Source organism: Pristis pectinata, chromosome 19, assembly GCF_009764475.1.
Source record: "Pristis pectinata isolate sPriPec2 chromosome 19, sPriPec2.1.pri, whole genome shotgun sequence".
NCBI classification, from domain to species: domain Eukaryota; kingdom Metazoa; phylum Chordata; class Chondrichthyes; order Rhinopristiformes; family Pristidae; genus Pristis; species Pristis pectinata.
In genome coordinates, this window is record NC_067423.1 from 20,701,727 (window position 1) to 20,721,136 (window position 19,410).

At 39.0% G+C, this 19,410-nt stretch overlaps 1 protein-coding gene across 2 annotated transcripts in view; it reads right to left on the bottom strand.

Annotated features, from left to right (window-relative positions):
* Positions 1-14,848: 14,848 nt before the first annotated feature.
* The window catches only part of lrrc17 (leucine rich repeat containing 17), a 33,026-nt gene continuing 28,464 nt past the window's right edge, over positions 14,849-19,410 (bottom strand). For both annotated transcript variants that reach the window (XM_052034049.1, XM_052034050.1), the window contains exons 3-4: positions 17,566-17,721; positions 14,849-17,142 (exon numbers count right to left, since the gene is read on the bottom strand). In XM_052034049.1, the coding sequence (XP_051890009.1) occupies positions 16,790-17,142; positions 17,566-17,721 (509 nt within the window). In that variant the 3' untranslated portion in view covers positions 14,849-16,789. The remainder of the gene's footprint in view (positions 17,143-17,565; positions 17,722-19,410) is intronic.

Consider the following 19,410-nt stretch of genomic DNA (forward strand, 5'->3'; position numbering starts at 1 on the left):
TCAGACAAAGCCGCACACACTACCATTCAGGTGCCTTAAAGGGACACTCACCAAGTAGTAACCTGGCTCGTAACAATATTTTCACACAATAATATAATCACCCCAATTGATTTTAAACTCTTGGACCCATTTCTCAATCACTCTTAAACTTACTAAAAAACATTAATCTTTGTTTCAGTTATAGTTACTTGAGGGAGTGACTAGTTATATATAGTAGTGATAGAGCTGTCACTTCAGACTAAGAAGATGGTGACTTTGCAACCTTTGCTTAGGACTGATAGCACTTAAAATACCAAAGAATAGCTGTATTTGTGTTATTTCTGTACTAGTCCAGATGATTAAGACACATGGGACCTATGGTGAGTTGGTAAATTGGATACAATATTGGCTTGGTCATAGAAGACAGAGGATAGTGGTGGAAGGGTGTTTCTCTGACTGGAGGTATATGACCAGTGGGGTTCTGTAAGGATCAATACTGGAACCTCTGTTGTTTGTGATATATGTAAATAATCCAAATGAAAATGTAGGTGGTCTAATTAGTAGGTTTGCAGATGACATGAATATTGGTGGCGTTGTAGATAGTGAGGAAGGTTGTCAAAGGAATCAGCAGGATATAGATCAGTTGGAAATTTGGGCAAAGAAATGGCAGGTGGAGTTTAATCTGGACAAGTGTGAGTGTTGCATTTTGCGAGGTCAAATTCAAGAGGAAAGTATACAGTAAATGGCAGGACCCTTAGAAGCATTGATGTACAGAGGGATCTTGGGGTAAAAGTCCACAGTTCCCTGGAAGTGGCAACACCAGTGGTAGGGTGATAAAGAAGGAGTACATATGCTTGCCTTTATTGGTCAGTGTATTGAGTATAAAAGTTGGAAAGTCATATTACAACTGCTTAAAACTTTAGTTAGGCCACATTTGCAGAATTGTGTGCAGTGCTGGTCACCATACTACAGGAAGGATGTGGAAACTTTGGAGAGGGTGCAGAAGAAGCTCACCAGGATGTTGCCTGGGTTAGAGAGTATTAGCTGTAAAGAGAGGTTGGACAAACTTGGATTGTTTTCTCTGGAGTATGGAGGCTGATGGGTGACCTGATAGAAATATATGAAATAATGAGAGGCATAGAAAGGGTAGATAGTCTTTTTTCCAGGGGGGATGTTAAATAGTAGAGGGCACAGGTTTAAGGTGAGAGGGGAAAAGTTCAAAGAGATGTGCAAGGCAAGTTTTTTTTGCACAGAGTTGTAGGTGCTTTGTATGTGCTGCTAGGGTAAATGATAGAAACATATACAATGGCAGTTTTTATCAAGTACTTAGACAGACAAATGAACAGGCATGGAATAAAGGGAAAAAGACTATGAGCAGGCAGATGAGATTACTTAGATTGGCATCATGTTTAGCACAGAAATGGTGGGCTGAAATGCTGTGCTGTTCTATGTTGTTCACCAATTTCCCTTCAGGGCCCTGATAGAGGCTCAATCCCTGCTACTCACCCTTGGCACTAACCCTGGTCATTGACCCCACACCCACAGGCTCCAATCCTGATTGTCCAATCCCCGAGGCCTTGATCCTGATCACCAACCCTCAGTTACCTCCCACAGTCTCTGATCCTGGTCACCGATCTTCTTCATTCCTGCCCCCAAACCGAATCACTAATCCCCTCTAGCTCTGATCCTCATGACTACTCCAAAAGAGAAACAACATGCTATTTGACTAGGACCCTGGGTGTTACTGTTTGTTGTCGTGGATGATCAACAAGATATTTGATGGTATGCTGAACAATGACCATATAGCATGCATATTATAAAACATTTCAATTTCTAGGCCACAGTATTTATAAAATTGAAGCAATTCATTTTGAATTGCCATTGATGTAGTTTGGTATAAAATACACATTGTTTTAGTGTAAAATTTTGATTATTTTATATCTGCAAAACATTTACACTGTGCCTTCATTCTGAAACCTTATATTCCAGCTTGACTTTTATCCAGTAAGAAGATGGATTAAAGACAATGATGTAGCAAATATTTTGCGGAGCTACCGTTCTACTGTCATCCATTTGAGTCTCCGGGGTTGCAACAACATTGGTCGGGCCACCTTCAAAGGAATTAGTGAGTATACTTAGCACTTTTTATCTTTGCATATTTTTGTTGGTGCTTGAAGTGCATTCTGTTTAAAGAAAGACTTGCATTGTTGTAGCATCTTTCAAATACTTCAAAGCAGTCTACATCCATTTAAGTACTTTTGAAGTACAGTCACTCTTGTAATATAGGAAATGCAGCAACCAATTTGTGCATAGCAAAATCCCATAGCAAGAAATGTAATAAAGACCAGATAATCTGTTTCAATAATGTCAGTTTTGAAAGATAAATGTAAATAAGCATGATTGTAGGACTTCCTGTATGAAGAATCTCCTCCATGATGGTAAACAAAAATTTCAATTAAAAGTTAACAAACCTCTGCAATCCTAAAATGAAAGCAGAAAATGCTGGAAATACTTCTGTCAGGCAACATCTGTGGAGTGAGGAATAGATTTAATATTTTAGGTCAATGAACTTTAATCAGAACCAGAAACATGAAAAAATCAAATGTGTTCTAAGTCGCAGAGGAGAATGGTGGGAAAGAACAAAGGGAATTTCTGTGATAGGGAGGAGACCAAGGTTGCCTTGGTGACACAATACTTCAGGTGCTTTCTAGTTAATTGATGAGTGAAGGCAGAGAGACAAAAGAAACAAAAGAATATGTGGAAGCTGTGAGATGTAGAATATAGCAGTTTCTAGAAATCTGAAACAAAAGAGAATGCTGGAAATAACCAGAAGATAAGGGTCATATGTGAAGCTTGTGAAACCAGGTTTTCATCTGAAATTGTAACTCAAGTAAAAGGGATCAGGGAATGCTTTAAGAGACACTTTGCTGGTTTCCAGCTCATTTCTGTCATTTTCCATTAATTTTATGTTTGTTGTATAATGTGCATGTGTTTTTTTTATTTGAGATCATCAGCCAGGGTGACATTTATTGATTATACCTAATCACCTTGAAATGAGGGCTTTTAAGAGTGGCTGTGGATCTGGAAACATAAATCAGACTGGATAAGGATGGAAAGCTCATTTTCCTTCAGGATGTTGGTGAATGAGATGAAATCTCACAACAATCCAGTTGTGTTATGTTCATTACCAATACATTTTTTTTAGAATTCTAAGTTTATTTAATTACTTAAATTTAAATTTTCAGTTGCTATGACAAGAGACAAACTAATGTCTCCTGATCATTAGTCCATGCCTCTGGATACCAGTTCAGCAACAAAAAATTTGCCACTATATCCCAAAGGTGATTGGGTAAATCAGATACTGTATCTGAATAATTTATGCTTTAGAAATACTACGTGCAGTCATGGCTTTGGCTTTTGCTATGCATGCTGCAGAGATGGAATGGAAATAAAACTGCCAGGAAGCCTATACAATTGGATTGCAGTGTAGTCAGTTGGATTGTATGATGTTTCTCCCGAAACATAGTGGATGCAAATGATGAGAAATGTACCATGTGAAGATGCCGAATGCAGACAATTTATTATCTTTTTGTCATCTGCAATACTATTTGCCACTAACTACTGTTTATAGGATTCCAAATAAGAATCATGGTCTTCTTTTGAGCTATTTAATTGTGGTAGCATTTCTTTGCAGGATGTTTGCAGTATACAGCTCACGTTAGTTTTACCTCATTGTCAGTTAATAACCTTTGTAATAATAATACAGAAAGAGAAGCATTTTTCTCCCAGGTTCAGTCACTTTTATTTATCCATTCCTCACTCCGTTATTTGGTTAACTCCTGGTAAACCAGCAATTTGGCAAACCAAGATGGAACAAACACAATGAGCTGAATATACTGAAAAGACAAATTGCTTTCCCAGTTTACTACCTGCAAAAGTGAAAATTACAGTGTAAGATGGGACAGCGAAAGGCATTCCCAAGGTGTTAAATGTTGATAAGGCAAGCTAGAATAATGAAAAGGAAAGGGAAAATAACATACAGACAACACTAGAAATACAAGTTGAAAACTGAGGTGTGACTAACAGTACAACCTGAGGAACAAGAGAAGCAGTAAAGATTACTAATAAGATCAAGGTGTCTAAGAAATAATGTGGAAATTTAAGTGAATTTCTGTAGAAAATATGATTTAATTGTTTCACAGAAACTTAGCTTCATCCAATCCTAGACAGGAAACTGACGATTGATGATGATTTCTTTTCATTTGGGTTTGATATCATTAATTAATTCAAATCAGGGTTGATAGACTTGTAAACTCCACTGATGCAGCCAAACTTTGAAACTTCCTGCTTGCTTCAGATGATTACCTCATTTTCCTATGTATATTGATCCTTCCCTATCTAAATATTAATAGCAGGACCAACCAGGACTCCCACCTGACTTGATACCAGCCAAACAGTTTAAGGATTATGCTATAGTTAGTCATTTAATTTTATAGTATTTCCTTCATTGATGTGACTTCACAAAAATCTTTGTTTGACTAGGATGTGATCCTCTAGTGGAAAGAGTCCAAGCATCCAATTTAGAGTCATGGGAGATGCAGCACTGAGTCTACACTGATCATTAACCACTAATCCCATGTTAATCCCATGTTTTTATTCTCCCCACATTCACATCAACTCATCCACACACTAGGGGCAATTTACAGTGGTCAAGTAATCTAACAGTGCACATGTCTTTGGGAATTGGGAGGAAACCTAAGCGGTCACAGGGAGAAACTCTGCACAGGTAGCACCCAAGGTCAGGATGGAGCCTAGATCTCTGGCACAGTGAGGCAGCGGCTTTACCAGCTGCGCCACTGTGCCATTTTGGTTTACTGATATTCTTTAATTTAGCAATGTTTGATTTACAAAGTTTCACTATAGTGCTGCTCTTTAGGTTATGTATCCTTGATTTGTTAAGCTTTTTTTGCTATAACAAAAAGCATGCTATTCTTCATCCAAAATGCATTTCATACTTCCATGCCATTTTGTCCTCGCTTATAATTGGGCTTCATCACAATTTATTTAATGCATCTTTCAAGTTTGCTTCAAAATGTCATCTCTGAAATCACAAGCCATAAGCATCAATACTAAACAAGATGTTATTAGAGGGTGTTGCAGTGGAACTGCAGTGACCTAAATTCAATCCACACCTCTGCTGCTGACTATGTGGAGTTTACATGATCTCCTTGTGACCATGGGTGTTTCCTCCAGGTGATCCAGTTTCTTCCCACATCCCAAAGGTGTGCAGGTTGATAGATTAATTGGCCATTGTAAATTCTTCTTAGATTGATGTGAATGGTAGATTCTGGAAAGAGTTGGGGAGAATGTAGGGGGAATAAAATGGGATTAGTGTAGGATTATGTGAACGAGAGCTTGACTTTTAGCATAGACTCAGGGGGCCAAATAGCCTGTTTCTATGCAGAATGGCTCTGACTCCATTACTGAATAAAAGTGAGTGTTTGGTAGACCTCAGCAATTCACTAAATCATGTGGCATTGACTGGGTGAACAATCCTCAACAAGATGGGCAAAATAAAAATTAGTACCCAAAATGTTACCCTTGAAAGTGCATAGCATGCCATGAAGGGTAGATGTGGTATTTTGGTGAGAATGGAAAAATGGTTAAGCATTTAGCTGAACAATCATAATCAAAGATATGTGCCACTGAGTTTGATGATGATCCGGGAAAGAGCAACATCATTATTACAAGACTTGAAAAACTGTGAGACGGTCATGTACCTTCTGAAAGGTATGAAAGGTTCAAAGCCAGCCACAGCTAGTTCGAATGCTTCAGGAAACATATAGACCTGCATAATACTAATCTTGTGGGGGAGGCAGTAAGTGCAGAAAGTTGCAAGAAAGCTGCAGCAGCAGAAAGTTTACCCAAGGAGCTGAAACAAGTCATCAAGAAGGTGGCTACTGTCCTAAACATGTGTTTAACATAGACTCTTTTGGAAGGGGAATGTTTTCACACACATTCATCTCAGGAGATCAGAAAAATTCTCCTGGCTTTAAGACAGCTGAAAAAAATCTTGCTCTTCTCATTGGAAACATTGCCATAGGTGACAGCAAGCTTAAACATCTCTTAATCTACAGCTGATGATTACAAATGGATACTCAATCTTCCAGTGAGTTGGTGATCTATCAGAAAAGCCTGGATGATGGGAATGCTTTTCCAAGATTACAGAAAGATACAGCACAGAAGCAGGCTTTTTGGTCCACCAACCATCAACAACAAGTTCGGATGTATGGGGTCAGTGGAGAATTGGCTGTGTGGGTCCAGACCTGGCTTGCCCGTAGAAGACAGGGTGGTGGTTGAAGGGACTTATTCGGGCTGGAGGCCTGTGAGTAGTGGTGTTCCGCAGGGATCTGTACTGGGACCTTTACTGTTTGTGATGTACATAAATGACCTGGATGAGTATTTTGATGGATGCATTGGTAAGTTTGCAGACAATACCAAGATTGGTGGAGTTGTCAATAGTGTAGAAGACTGGCGACGGATACAGCATGATATAGATCAGTTGCAGATGTGGGCAGGGAAATGGCAGATGGAGTTTAGCCCGGATAAATGTGAGGTGTTGCACCTTGGTAGGACTAATGTCAAGAGCCAGTACACTCTTAAGGGCAAGACCCTTAACAGTGTTGAAGAGCAGAAAGACCTTGGGGTGTAAGTCCATGACCTATTGAAAGTGGCTACACAGGTAGATAGGGTGGTAAAGAGGCTTATGGAATGCTTGTGTTTATTATTTTTCAATATTTTTATTAGTTTTCAAATTAATACAGATTGATATATAGCATCAATATTTATACATGTAATACAAAGAGATCAGGTTAACAATCATAGCATAGATAATCATAAAGAACAATAAAATATAAAAAAAATCTGTAGATTGAACGATCTCTTAGTAAATGAATATAATATAAAAGAAAGGAAAGAAAAAGATTTATTATATAAATTAAAAAAAAACAAATCAATAAGAAAAATTGTAAACAATATAAACTAAACAAAAAAAATTTCAAAAAAAAACAAACAACAAAAAAAGAGGAAAAAAAAAACGAAAAAAAAAACTGGGCTAAAATTTCTCAGTAGAAACAGAGCAATATTATGTCATCAACTCCATTCCTCCAAGTTGGAAAGTTATTGAAAGGGGATCTACGTCATGTGAAAATATTGAATAAATGGACTCCAAATATCTTCAAATTTAAGTGAAGGATCGACAGTACCACTCCTAATTTTTTCCAAGTTTAAACATGATATAGTTTGAGAAAACCATTGAAAAGTAGTAGGGGGTATTGGATCCTTCCATTTAAGCAAAATGGATCGTTTGGCCATTAATGTAACAAAAGCAATCATACAGTTAGCGGAAGCAGATAAATGGCCAGACTCTATCCTTGGTAATCCAAAAATTGCAGTGATAGGGTGAGGTTGTAAATCAATCTTCAATATGTTTGAAATAATGTTAAAAATGTCTTTCCAATATTTTTCCAAAAGAGGACAGGACCAAAACATATGTGTCAAAGAAGCCACATTCGATTTACATCTATCACATATAGGATTTATATGGTCATAAAAACGAGCTAACTTATCTTTGGACATATGGGTCCTGTGGACTACCTTAAACTGTATCAACGAGTGTCTGGCACACATTGAAGATGTATTGACTAAATGAAGAATTTTCTTCCAAGTCTGTATTGGTATAGATGTCTGGAGTTCGCTTTCCCATTCATTCTTAATTTTGTCTAATGATTCTAGACGTATTTTCATAATTAAATCATAAATTATTGCTATCAAGCCCTTCTGATAAAAATGCTTGCGTTTATTAATTGAGGTATTGAGTATAGGAGTCAAGAAGTAATGATGCATCTCTATAGAACTCTGGTTAGGCTGCATTTAGAGTATTGCGTGCAATTCCAGTCATCTCACTGTAGGAAGGATGTTGAGGCTTTAGAGAGGGTGCAGAGGAGGTTTACTAGGATGCTGCCTGGATTAGAGGGCATGTGCTATCAGGAGAGGCTGGACAAACTTGGGCTCTTTTCTCTGGAGCGGTGGAAGCTGAGAGGTGATCTGTTGGAAGTGTATAAAATTATGAGTGGCATAGATAGGGCAGACAAGCAATACCTTTTTCCCATTATTGAGTGATCCAATACCAGAGGGCATGCATTTAAGGTGAGAGAGGGAAGGTTCAGAACAGACGTGAGGGGTACGTTTTATACTGTGAGTGGTGGATGCCTGGAATGTGTTGCCTGATGGGGTGGTGGAGGCAAATTCATTGGGGGCTTTTAAGAGGGGCTTGGATGGGCACACGGATGAGAGGAAAATAGAAGGATTGGGCATTCTGTAGGTAGGAGAGATTAGCTATGTCGGCACAACATTGTGGGCCAAAGGGCCCGTTCTGTGCTGTACTGTTCTATGTTCTATAATCCATTTAGAACACTAATCCTACAATAATTCCATTTTCTATTTTCCCCACATCATATCTCATTTCTCTCTCCTTTCATTGCACAAAGTGGTTCGAGGAATAATCTGAACAATAGAGCCCCATTCATCACTGACAATGTCCCAGGACATTCAGTTAATATGGGACAAGGCTGATAACAACCAGAGAATATTTTTGTCCCCTAACACCATTTCATTTTTACAATTTATGGTTATGTTCAAGATCTGCTACTTGCAGCGCATAATGTGGCATTTCATTTCGGAGGTGAGCAGTAATGACAAACTCACCATTCCAAAAATCTGGAGGAGGTACAAATCAAAATAGTTATATACTGCATAGTCCCTCATGTAATGATGTAACCCATGCAAGAAAACAGTATGGCCAGAGTGTGTGCATGACCTCTGTGTGTTTATGAACCTGAAAACTCCATGAGAAGATATTGTCAAATTGCATATGAGGCTGGGTTTGATGAAGTGGACCAGGATGACATGAAAGAACATAGAACGTCGAACAGTACAGCACAGGAAGAGGCCCTTCGATACACGATGTTGTGCCAAGCTAATTAAGCTAATGACCCCTAATTAAATTAATATCTTCCACCTGCACATGGCCCATATCCCTACATTCTCTGCAGATTCATGTGCCTCTTAAACGCCTCGATCGTATCTGCCACCACCCCCACACCTGGGAGTGCATTTTGGGCACCCACCACTCTGTGTACAAAAAAAAACATGCCCAATGCATCTCTTTTGAACTTTGCCCCCTCACCTTAAATGCATGCCCTCTAGTATTCGAAATTTGATGCTGGGAAAAAGATACTGGCTGTCTACTCCATCCATGCCTCTTATAATTTTATGAACTTTTATCAGGTCTCCCCTCAGCTTCTGCCACTCCAGAGAAAACAGCCTAAGTTCAACTTCCCCTTATAGCACATGATCTTTACTCCAGGCAGCATCCTGATAAACCTCTTCTGTACCCTTTCCAAAGCCTCCACATCCTTCCTATAATGGGGCGACCAGAATTGAATGCAATACTCCAGATGCGGCATGACCAGATTTTTATAAAGCTGCAACATAACTTCCTGACTCTTGAACTCAATGCCTCAACTAATAAAGGCGAGCCTGCAATATGCCTTTCACATTTGATCTCCCATAGTGCAACACCTCACACTTGCCCGGATTAAACTCCATTGCCATTGACCTATATCCTGCTGTATCCTTTGGTGATCTTCTACGTTATTGACAATGCCACCAATCTTTGTATCATCTGCAAACTTACTAACCCATCCATCCATGTTTTCATCCATGTCATTTATATAGATCACAAACAGCAGAGGTCACAGTACAGATCCCTGAGGATCACCACTAGTCATGGACCTCCAGCCAGAATAAGACCCATCGACCACTATCCTCTGTTTTCTATAGGCATGCCAATTCTGAATCCAAATAGCCAAGTCACCATGCATCCTATGCATCTGAATGAGTGGGACCCTTGTCGAATGTCTTACTAAAATCCATGTAGACAACATCCACTGCTCCATTGAATTAGTAGATTCTTATGGTAAAGAGCTTGCAAATGAGGATGTGTTACAGCCTGAGCAATATAAGTCACAGGATGAACAAGAACCTACCAATTTAGCTGACTACAAAAAGGCTTTTGGAGGCATTCGCCTACATCCAGAAAGCAATTGTTATTTTCAAAAGTGATTATCCCAATATGGAACATGTCATTAGATTTGGCTGCATGGCAAAAAATGCTACGTTTTGTTTAAAGACCTTTATCAGATGAAAAAAGAGAGTTGTCCTCTATCTGTCCAGTGTGGAGTTAAATCATGCCTCTTTTTGCTTTTCTATTACAAAATAGTATTTTGTGTGCTGCTAATTCATGTATAAGAGGCTCTCAGTGTCATCCTGTATGGTTCTTCTCCACTTTGACAGTTATTAGCCAAGAATTGCCAGCAATCAGTGAGAGTTTTACATTTTTTGCAAGGAGGTTTCAAGGATTTTGCAGAAACAGCATGGGTGGTATCTCTCCAATGTGTAGAGATGCCTGTTGTAGGTAGTTAAAGTCTCAGAAGTATATAGGAGGATATGAATCTCTGTTGCCCAGGAGATCAAAGGGTTTGAGTTCTTGATCTTCAAACACAATTTTCCTCAAAGCTGTGCCAGTGCACTGAAGGCATTGGTGAATCTCATCATTGATAGCTACTTTGCTGAGAGGTGGTTCTTGAGAAAATGGGAAGTGGTTCTCATTATCTGGCTCATTATTTGTGGTCTTGCACTGGATCAATATTGTTGGAGGAGGCAGACAATTTACAGATGTTGAGTGTAAGGCCCATCTCTACTTCTGCCTCAGTAAACAATTTGATGATAGTTTGGAGCTCGTCCTCCAAATCTGTATAAAAACAAGCCAATTTGTTGTGCTACAGGAGCCTTTCTTGACACTGATCTGAACTGAGGTTGACCCTGTTATGGTTTGATTGGTTAGGATCATGGCTAGCATCCATTATGAAATAAATATAAAATGGAGATGAATTTCTACAGGCAGGAAAAAATGAGGAGGAATCTCCACAGTCCCTTCCATTTGACAGAATAAAGGCATTATTGACCTTGGAAAATGCCATATATGTGCTTGATGCTCCTTATAATCCTCAGAGTTTTTGTGTGGTGAAAATCATGTCCACGTGCCTTAAATGGACAGAGTACACATGATGATTCAGGGACCATATTCATGTTTGTAACCAAAGTTCTGATGAAGGTATTTGATTTGAAATGTTAACTCCGTTTCTCTTTCCACAGATGCTGCCTGATCTGCTGAGTGTTTCCAGAATTTTCTGTTCTTATTTCAGATTTCTAGTATCTGCAGTTTTTTTAAATTTTAATTCATGTTTGCATTTGATATTGGAGTGGTAAAAATAGTATTGAAGGCAGTTAGTTACATTGAAGAGGAGCCAAGAGCTGTTCTTGCTTTCCAGTCGTATAAACATTAAACTTGTGCATATTCATTAAAAAGGAGCATATACAATTGTGCTGTGCCAAGCTTTCTTTTAAGATCTTCAACATACCTATGTGAAATCATAGGAATTATTTATGTAAATTAGGATTCCTGAGCTTGCTTAAAGATCCAAATGCCTCTTTGATCACTTCTGGCATCTAATTCATCAATTCTACAATGACAAAAATATTTGTTGCAGTTGAGTGCTATATCTAATGAGATTTTACAAAACCTTCAGCTGTCCAGGTAAATCATTGAAATTCAAAAACAACTACAGATGCTGGAAATCTAAAATAGAAGCAGAAAATGCTGAAAACCTCAGCATCTATGGGAAGGGAAACAGAGTTAATGTTTCAGGTTGAAGACCCTTTGTCAGAACTTGGGTAATTCACTGGTCAGAATCAGAATCAGATTTATTATCATTGACATATGACGTGAAATTTGTTGGTTTGAGGCAGCAGTATAGTGCAAAGACATAAAAATCTATAAATTACAAAAATAAATATAGGGTGAAAAAAAGGAGTTATCAGGTGGTGTTCATGGGTTCATGGATCATTCATAAATCTGATGGTGGAGGGGAAGAAGCTGTTCCTGAATTGTTGAGTTTAGGTCTTCAGGCTCCTGTACCTCCTCCCTGATGGTAGTAATGAGAAGAGGGCATGTGAGGGTCCTAAATGATGGATGCCACCTTCTTGAGGCACCGCCTCTTGAAGATGTCATCGATGGTGGGGAGGGTTGTGCCTGTGATGGAGCTGGCTGAGTCTATAACCCTCTGCAGACTCTTGTGATCCTGTGCATTGGAGCCTCCATATCAGGCTGCGATGCAACTAGTTAGAATGCTCCCCACTGTACACCTATAGAAATTTGTAAGAGTCTTTGGTGACATACCAAATCTCCTCAAACTCTTAACGAAGTAGAGCCGCTGGCGTACCTTCTTCACGATTGCATCAATGTGTTAGGCCCAGGATAGATCCACTGAGATGTTGATGCCCAGGAACTTGAAGCTGCTCACCCTTTCCACTGCTGACCCCTGAATGAGGACTGGTGTGTGTTCTCCTGACTTCTCCTTTCTGAAGTCCACAATCAGGTCCTTAGTCTTGCTGACGTTGAGTGATCAGTTGTTGTTGCAACACCACTCAACCAGTCGATCTATCTCACTCCTGGAAGCCTCCTCATCACCATCTGAGATTCTACCAACAACAGTAGTGTTATTGGTGAATTTATAGATGGTGTTTGAGCTGTGCTGAGCCACACAGTTATAAGTGTAGAGAGATAGAGCAATGGGCTAAACACACATCCTTGAGGTGTGCCTATGTTGATAGTCAGCAAGGAGGAGATGATTTTACTGATCCGCACTGACTGTGTCTCCCTATAAGGAAGCCGAGGATCCATTTGCAGAGGGAGGTACAGAGGCCCAGGTTTTGAAGCTTGGTTATTAATACTGAAGGAATAATGATGTTGAGTGTGGAGCTGTAATCGATGAACAGTAGCCTGATGTATGTCTTGCAGTTATCTAGGGGCTCCAAAGCAGAGTGGAGAGCCAGTGAGATTACATCTGCTGTAGACCTGTTGTGGTAGTAGGCGAATTGCAGCAGGTCAAGGTCCTTGCTCAAGCAGGAGTTAATTCTAGCCATAACCAACCTCTCGAAGTACTTCATCACTGTAGATGTGACTGCTACCGGGCAATCACCATTGAGGCAGCTCACCCTGCGCTTCTTGGGCACTGGAATGATTGCTGCCCTTTTGGAGTAGGTGGGAACCTCAGATTGCAGTAGTGAGAGATTGAACATGTCCTTGAATACTCCAGCCAGTTGGTCGGCACAGGTTTTCAGTACCCGGCCAGGTACACCATCTGGGCCTGACGCATTGCGAGGGTTCACCCTCTTGAAGGACGTTCAGATATCGGCCTTCGAGACAGAGGTCACAGGGTTGTCACAGGTGTAGTGTTATTCTCCCTTTCAAAGCATGCATAAAAGGCGTTGAGCTTGTCAGGGAGTGAAGCATTACTGCCATTTATATGGTAGGTTCTGCCTTATAGGAAGTGATGGCATGCAAACCCTGCCACATATGTCATGCATCTGATTGTGTCTCTAGTTTCATTCAGAATTGCCTTTTTGCTTTCACAATGGCCTTCCATAGGTCATACCTGGACTTCTTGTAGACTTCTTCTGTATCGCTGGTCTTGAACACCACAGATCTAGCCCTCAGCAGACCGCTAATTTCCTGGTTCATCCAGGGCTTCTGGTTTGGGCAAACTCGGTATGTTCTCAAAGGCACACATCCATCCACGCAGGTCTTGATGAAGTCACTGACAGCTGTGGCATATTCATTCAGATCTGAAGATGAGTCCCTGAATACAGTCCAGTCCACCGATTCAAAGCAGTCCTGTAAATGGTCCTCTGCCTCCCTTGACCAAACCTTTGCCGTCCTCACCACTGGTGCTGTGGCCCTCAGTGTCTTAAAGGCTTCAATTTTATTTTCTAGAGTCTGCACATTAGCCAGGAGGATGGCAGGGAGGGGGACCTTAGGGCCCTGTGTTTCAGTTTTACCTGGAGTCCTCCTGGCCACCAGGTTTTCTGAAACAATGGAAATCTCCTTTGAGCTTCCAGCTGCAGCACTCACTCCCTGGGTGGTCTAGATGCCCCAGTCTGTCAGTTCTGTCTGTTGGTTTACTTTAGCTGTTATTGTGCTGCTGTTACTTTTTGACTACTAGAAATTATATGGTTGAATATATGGATGATTATTGACATGGGACTTTGTGAATTAAGGTACTTTATCAATACCATAGGTTTCCTGTAATTTTCACTAGACTGAATGTTGCATAGTGCCATAGATTCTGCTAAATATTTATGAAAAGCTTTCTTCAAGATCATGACCAAGTTCTGTTCCTTCATGCTGACTGAAAAATCTTGGTTGTTGTTTCTTGAGTTTCTTCCAATTTTATCACCTGTCTCCATTGCTTTTGCAATAAAGCAATGGTGGAAAATAACCTTCAAAATTTCAAAAATTTAAATAGAGAAAGCCTAATTGAGAATAGCGGAAGCAAAAAATGACAAAACAACTTGCATTTAAAATAATGTAGATTAGGAGGGTTGTCTTTCCTTATACTTTAATGCTAAATGCACTCTTTATACTACATTCAGTAGTTAGAACTGAATAACAGAGGTGGAATTATTACATGACCTAGAATGAATGCCCAAAGTACACTTGTCATATTATTATTCAATAGGACACTGGAATGTTAACAATGTGGGGAAACTGAGATACTTTTATTTGATCCTTAAGGAAAATCAGCAGGTTCTGCTTAGTTTGAAGTTAAATTGGGAGGGGTGTAAAACAGGTGTTTGATGCAATCCTAGTTTGGTTAAAATTATCCCATGACACTGTTTTCCAGCATGTATAACATTTTAATGCTCCTCATTAAACAAAATGTTTACAAAGCTTTAAAAATTGTCAATAGAATGAAAACTGTTATAAAATATTAACTTAAATGACGCAACAATTAAAGGGATAAAAATCTCAAACAATGCAAAAATTCACCATAAACAAATTAATGATAACACAACCACAAACATTTGGAAGCCATGTGGTGGAAAATAGGAAGCAAGCAGGAACTGTGTAGTAGGTACACTATATAAGCAAAATGAATTGAAATTACTCCTAATATATTTATAGAAAAATATTATTCAAAGCTATATATATATATATATATATATATATATATATATATATAATATATGAGGTGGAGTGTATTGAAGACAGCAGAACAGCTTTATAGTTGTGCTGAACAAGTATCTGCAAAATGCCTGGCATTGATTAGTGATGTTGCAGAGCTTGGAGTGAACAGGTTGTGCAAAGAAGATAGCTGGTATAGGACAAAAATGGAGATGGTTATTCCCCAAATAATGGCATCTCATCTATTGGGAAGTAAGCTGAAATTCTGGATCAGAGTGAACTAGGAAGAGCTCAACATCAAGACTAATGTAGAGAAAGGCACAAAATATCATTAGGACTTACAATGGAAGTATACAAGACATTGAACTTGTGCTGGTCGCTAGTGCTTTGTGCACAACACATATGACTGTTCAGTGAAAGAATAACAGCAGGTTTTTGCTTCAGTGTGGTTTAGGAGCTTTTAGTTAGAGAAACTGGAAAAAAGATGCACATACATTGAAAGATTTTGTCAGACTTTGCCAGATTGTTATCCCTTGTTAAAATGCAAGATCTTCCATTCAGTTAAGGACACCAAGATACAATACACTTTAATCTCACAGCAAGATTTTTAGTTGCCAAGCTAGCTTTTAACTTTTGAATGCTACTAACTCTTGAATATTTCCATTGATTATTTTTTCAACATTAATTTATGAGATGAGGCTGTCACTGGCAAAACATTTACTGCCCATTCCTAATTGCTCTTTTAGAAGGTGGCAGTGAATTCCCTTTACTAACAGTTGTGTCCTTGCAAAATGCTTTGAATGTGATCTTCTCAAGTTATGCAAGATTAAAACTATTCATTCTCTCTTTTGAATTTTTCTTTGTCCCTTTCACACTTTTTGCTACTCTCAGAATTTTACTCAGAACTAATGCTCTGCACAGTGTACCACTTGAGTTAAAATAGTAGTGGACAGTTTCATGTCCATTAACAATGGAAACATTCTACAGCTTTACAGATTTTCGGTTACTTTGTCCAAAATTAGGATTAGGGTTAAAAACTTGTTATTAGGGGCTGATACTGTGGCAGTGTGAGAAAAGCTAAGACAATCAGACAAAAGCTGGGGCAAAGAGAAAGACAAATACATTAAAAGGTCTGGCTGAGAGATCTGAATTGATCAATAACAATACAGCAATTAAATGAGGTTTTCTATTTGGTTTCTTCATATGGATATACAAAGAAAACCAACTTGTAAAAATTCTCAATGCATGGTACAATATCATGACAACACAACATAATAGGGCATTCAAAGGTGCTCATTGGCTAGAAAGTCTAATGTCTTTTGCTGGTGTATTCTTTATTTATTACTGCTACAGACATGCTGCTTTCTAAATTATTACAAAGAATAAGATACTTTACAAGGTTTCATAAAAATGCAGCTATACTATAAGATATAGGTATCATTTTTCTCATGCAATACAGCTGTCTTACAAAAAGCTCATTGAAATTCCTTGAATGAATTGGAATGTGTGTAATCTGATTTTTTTAATAATGCTATAATATAAACCATACAGGCTAGAACAAACTGATTTTGACATATGTAATGCCTGTATGAAATTTGGCTATATACTTATTCTATGTCATTATTTAAAGGGCAAGCATGAAATATTTAAAACTTTAACAAGTCAAGGTATCCTTCTAGTTTCTTCCTCTTCTAACTTATCAGAATCATAAGTATCAAAATCTGCTACTCCCTTTTCTTTGGGACAGCCCTCATAATATTTTTTAATGTATTTCTGCACAGTCCAGCCCTCATATTCACTGGGCTCTGTACATTCAAGGCCTTCAGACTTTACAGTGTAGTGAACCTGCAACCAGTAGGCCAAGTAGTGGATCTGATAATCACACTTCCATCGATTTCTGGTAAGAATTATCCTCTCGATAAAATAGAGGTGCTCCAAGACACCATATTCAAAGTTGTCTAAGTGATTCTCGGATAGATCCAGCTCCTTCAGACGGAGAAGACCAACAAAGGCAGCTGAAATTGAAAAAAAAAATCACAATAACTTTTCCTTGGAAATTATTTCATGTGATTTTTTAAAATTTTAATTTGTTTTGATCATCTCATCAAACCGAAAAGCACTATCATTATTTCAAAATTGCCACTAAATGGCACAACGTTTGTAAGAATGGATCCTTGCAATTGTTTTCAGTTTACATATATAGGTTATATGTTTTAGTCATAACCATTTTCAAAATTTATCAAAGGCGGCTAGATCCTTTCTTGGCTTTGTGATTTACATGAATGGAAACTAGGAAGATTCTATAAGAATGAGAATTGTATCTAAATAAATATTTGTACTTTTATACTCCAAAGAGGATTTAATTGTTTGCAGACTATACAGTTCCATTTTTCTAAAATAGCACATTTACGATTGCATATACTTGGGAATGTTCTTACCAGGATTTATGTATTCTATTGCATTATTGCTGAGATTTAATATTTCTAATTCCTTAAAATTCATGAAATTTTTGGCATCCAGTTGCTTGATTTTGTTTCTGGAAAGATCAATTTCCAGTACTTCAGCGGGTATACTTGTGGGAACTTTTGACAAGTCTGTGAAAAGAATAAAATAATGTTAAGGGTAAAGTATTAAAGTGGAGGAATGGAGTGAGGAAAGTGCAGTAGATGGGGATAGGAAAGCAGAAGTGTAATATTAAAGAATTGGAAGTGAGGTGATAGGGAGGAAAGGGAAGTGAGCAGAAAAGGGCAGAGAAAGAAGGATCAGAGAAGGAAAGGAGAGAACAAAAAATAGTCCCATTGATGGAAGAGGCCCAGGACCAAAAAGCCACTCAAGAGAAATGGAAAGGGATGGGAAGAGTAGGAGCGGTGTTGGGGGGCGGGGAGACAGAAAGAGAGAGAGTGCGCAGGGAAGGCAGGAAGGGAGGGGAAGGGAAAGTGCAGCTGGCACCTACATATTTAAAATGTTATTGGATAGCAAAATTCCATTTCAGTTCAGTAAAAAGTGTAATTGTTTACCAGTGCAAGCATTATACCCGTAGTAGGTGTTATGATAGGTATTTACAATCTAAGACATATGGCATTTGTTCTCCTAGAATGTCTTCTACTTCATTTTGTCCATTCTATAATCCCAGTATCCTGTACAAGGTCACTTCTGGTATTGGTGCTGCCAAATCTAGCAGAATACATTTTGGGCTGCAGGGTTTCTCAGGGTTTCCTTCACCTGACATGCAGTATAGTCAATTAAATAAAAGCTTCATGATTTCAGAAGAACATGGCATTTGCCAAATACTACTCGCTACTCTGCCATGTTTGCCATTTGTAATTTGGGCCAGTTCTCTCACTTGCCCTTTCAATACCTTTGTTGCCTATTTTCTCTCATTCTTGTTGTCAGAAGGTAGTTCCGCTGGATTCCAATGATGTAGTCAGTAATATGGTAGAAGGCATGAATTTTTGATGAGAGCTGCTGTTGCACTGGCTGGTGTCCATGTAAACGTTGACGGCCATCTACTTTTATATGACGATAATGCAGTAGAAACTCAGGAGGTTACTTTAGTTAAGTAATTTACCAAGCATTTCCTCAGAAAAACTACTGTGTGGCTCAGTAGTGGCTTCTTTATCTCTAAGTCAATAAATCATAGGTTCAAGTCCTGATTTAGAGGCACTGAGTATACTGTACATTTTAGTACAGTACTAAAGGAATGTTGCACAGAGAGACATTGACTAATTAACATCTACTTTTGAGGGATTTAGTCCATTTTGACACTTAAAGAAGCAAGGCATCGAAGGATATAGTTCAAATGTGGGCAACCAGGATTAATGTAGATGGGCAAAAAGGGCCGGTTTCTGTACTGTCTGACTCTGACTCCATGTCTGGGTTGTATGTTGGGGAGGGAGGGAAGGGAAGAGGGTGTTGGTGATGATGGGGACAATGTCAAGGATTGATAGGTTTGAATTGGGAGGTCAGTGGGGTGCCAGTATCCTGGAGCTGGCAGAATGTCAGTGTCCATGGATCCAAGTAGGGCTCATTATGGGGAGCTGTCATTATGGGAGATCAGAATTCAGGAGGGTATTGAAGATGGGTAGTTGGAGTGAGGGGGGCATGTCTGTGAGGGTCTCAACTGGTGACGATTGGGGGCCTGAGGGAGATCCAAGTAAGATGTATTACTTAATGGGAATCTAACTGAGGTGGGCTTCGAGCACCTGCTCAGCAGTACCTGCTCAGGTAGGTTCCCTTTCAGTAATGCTGAAGCAGGCCTCACAAGTGCTGTGGTGGCCAGCTTC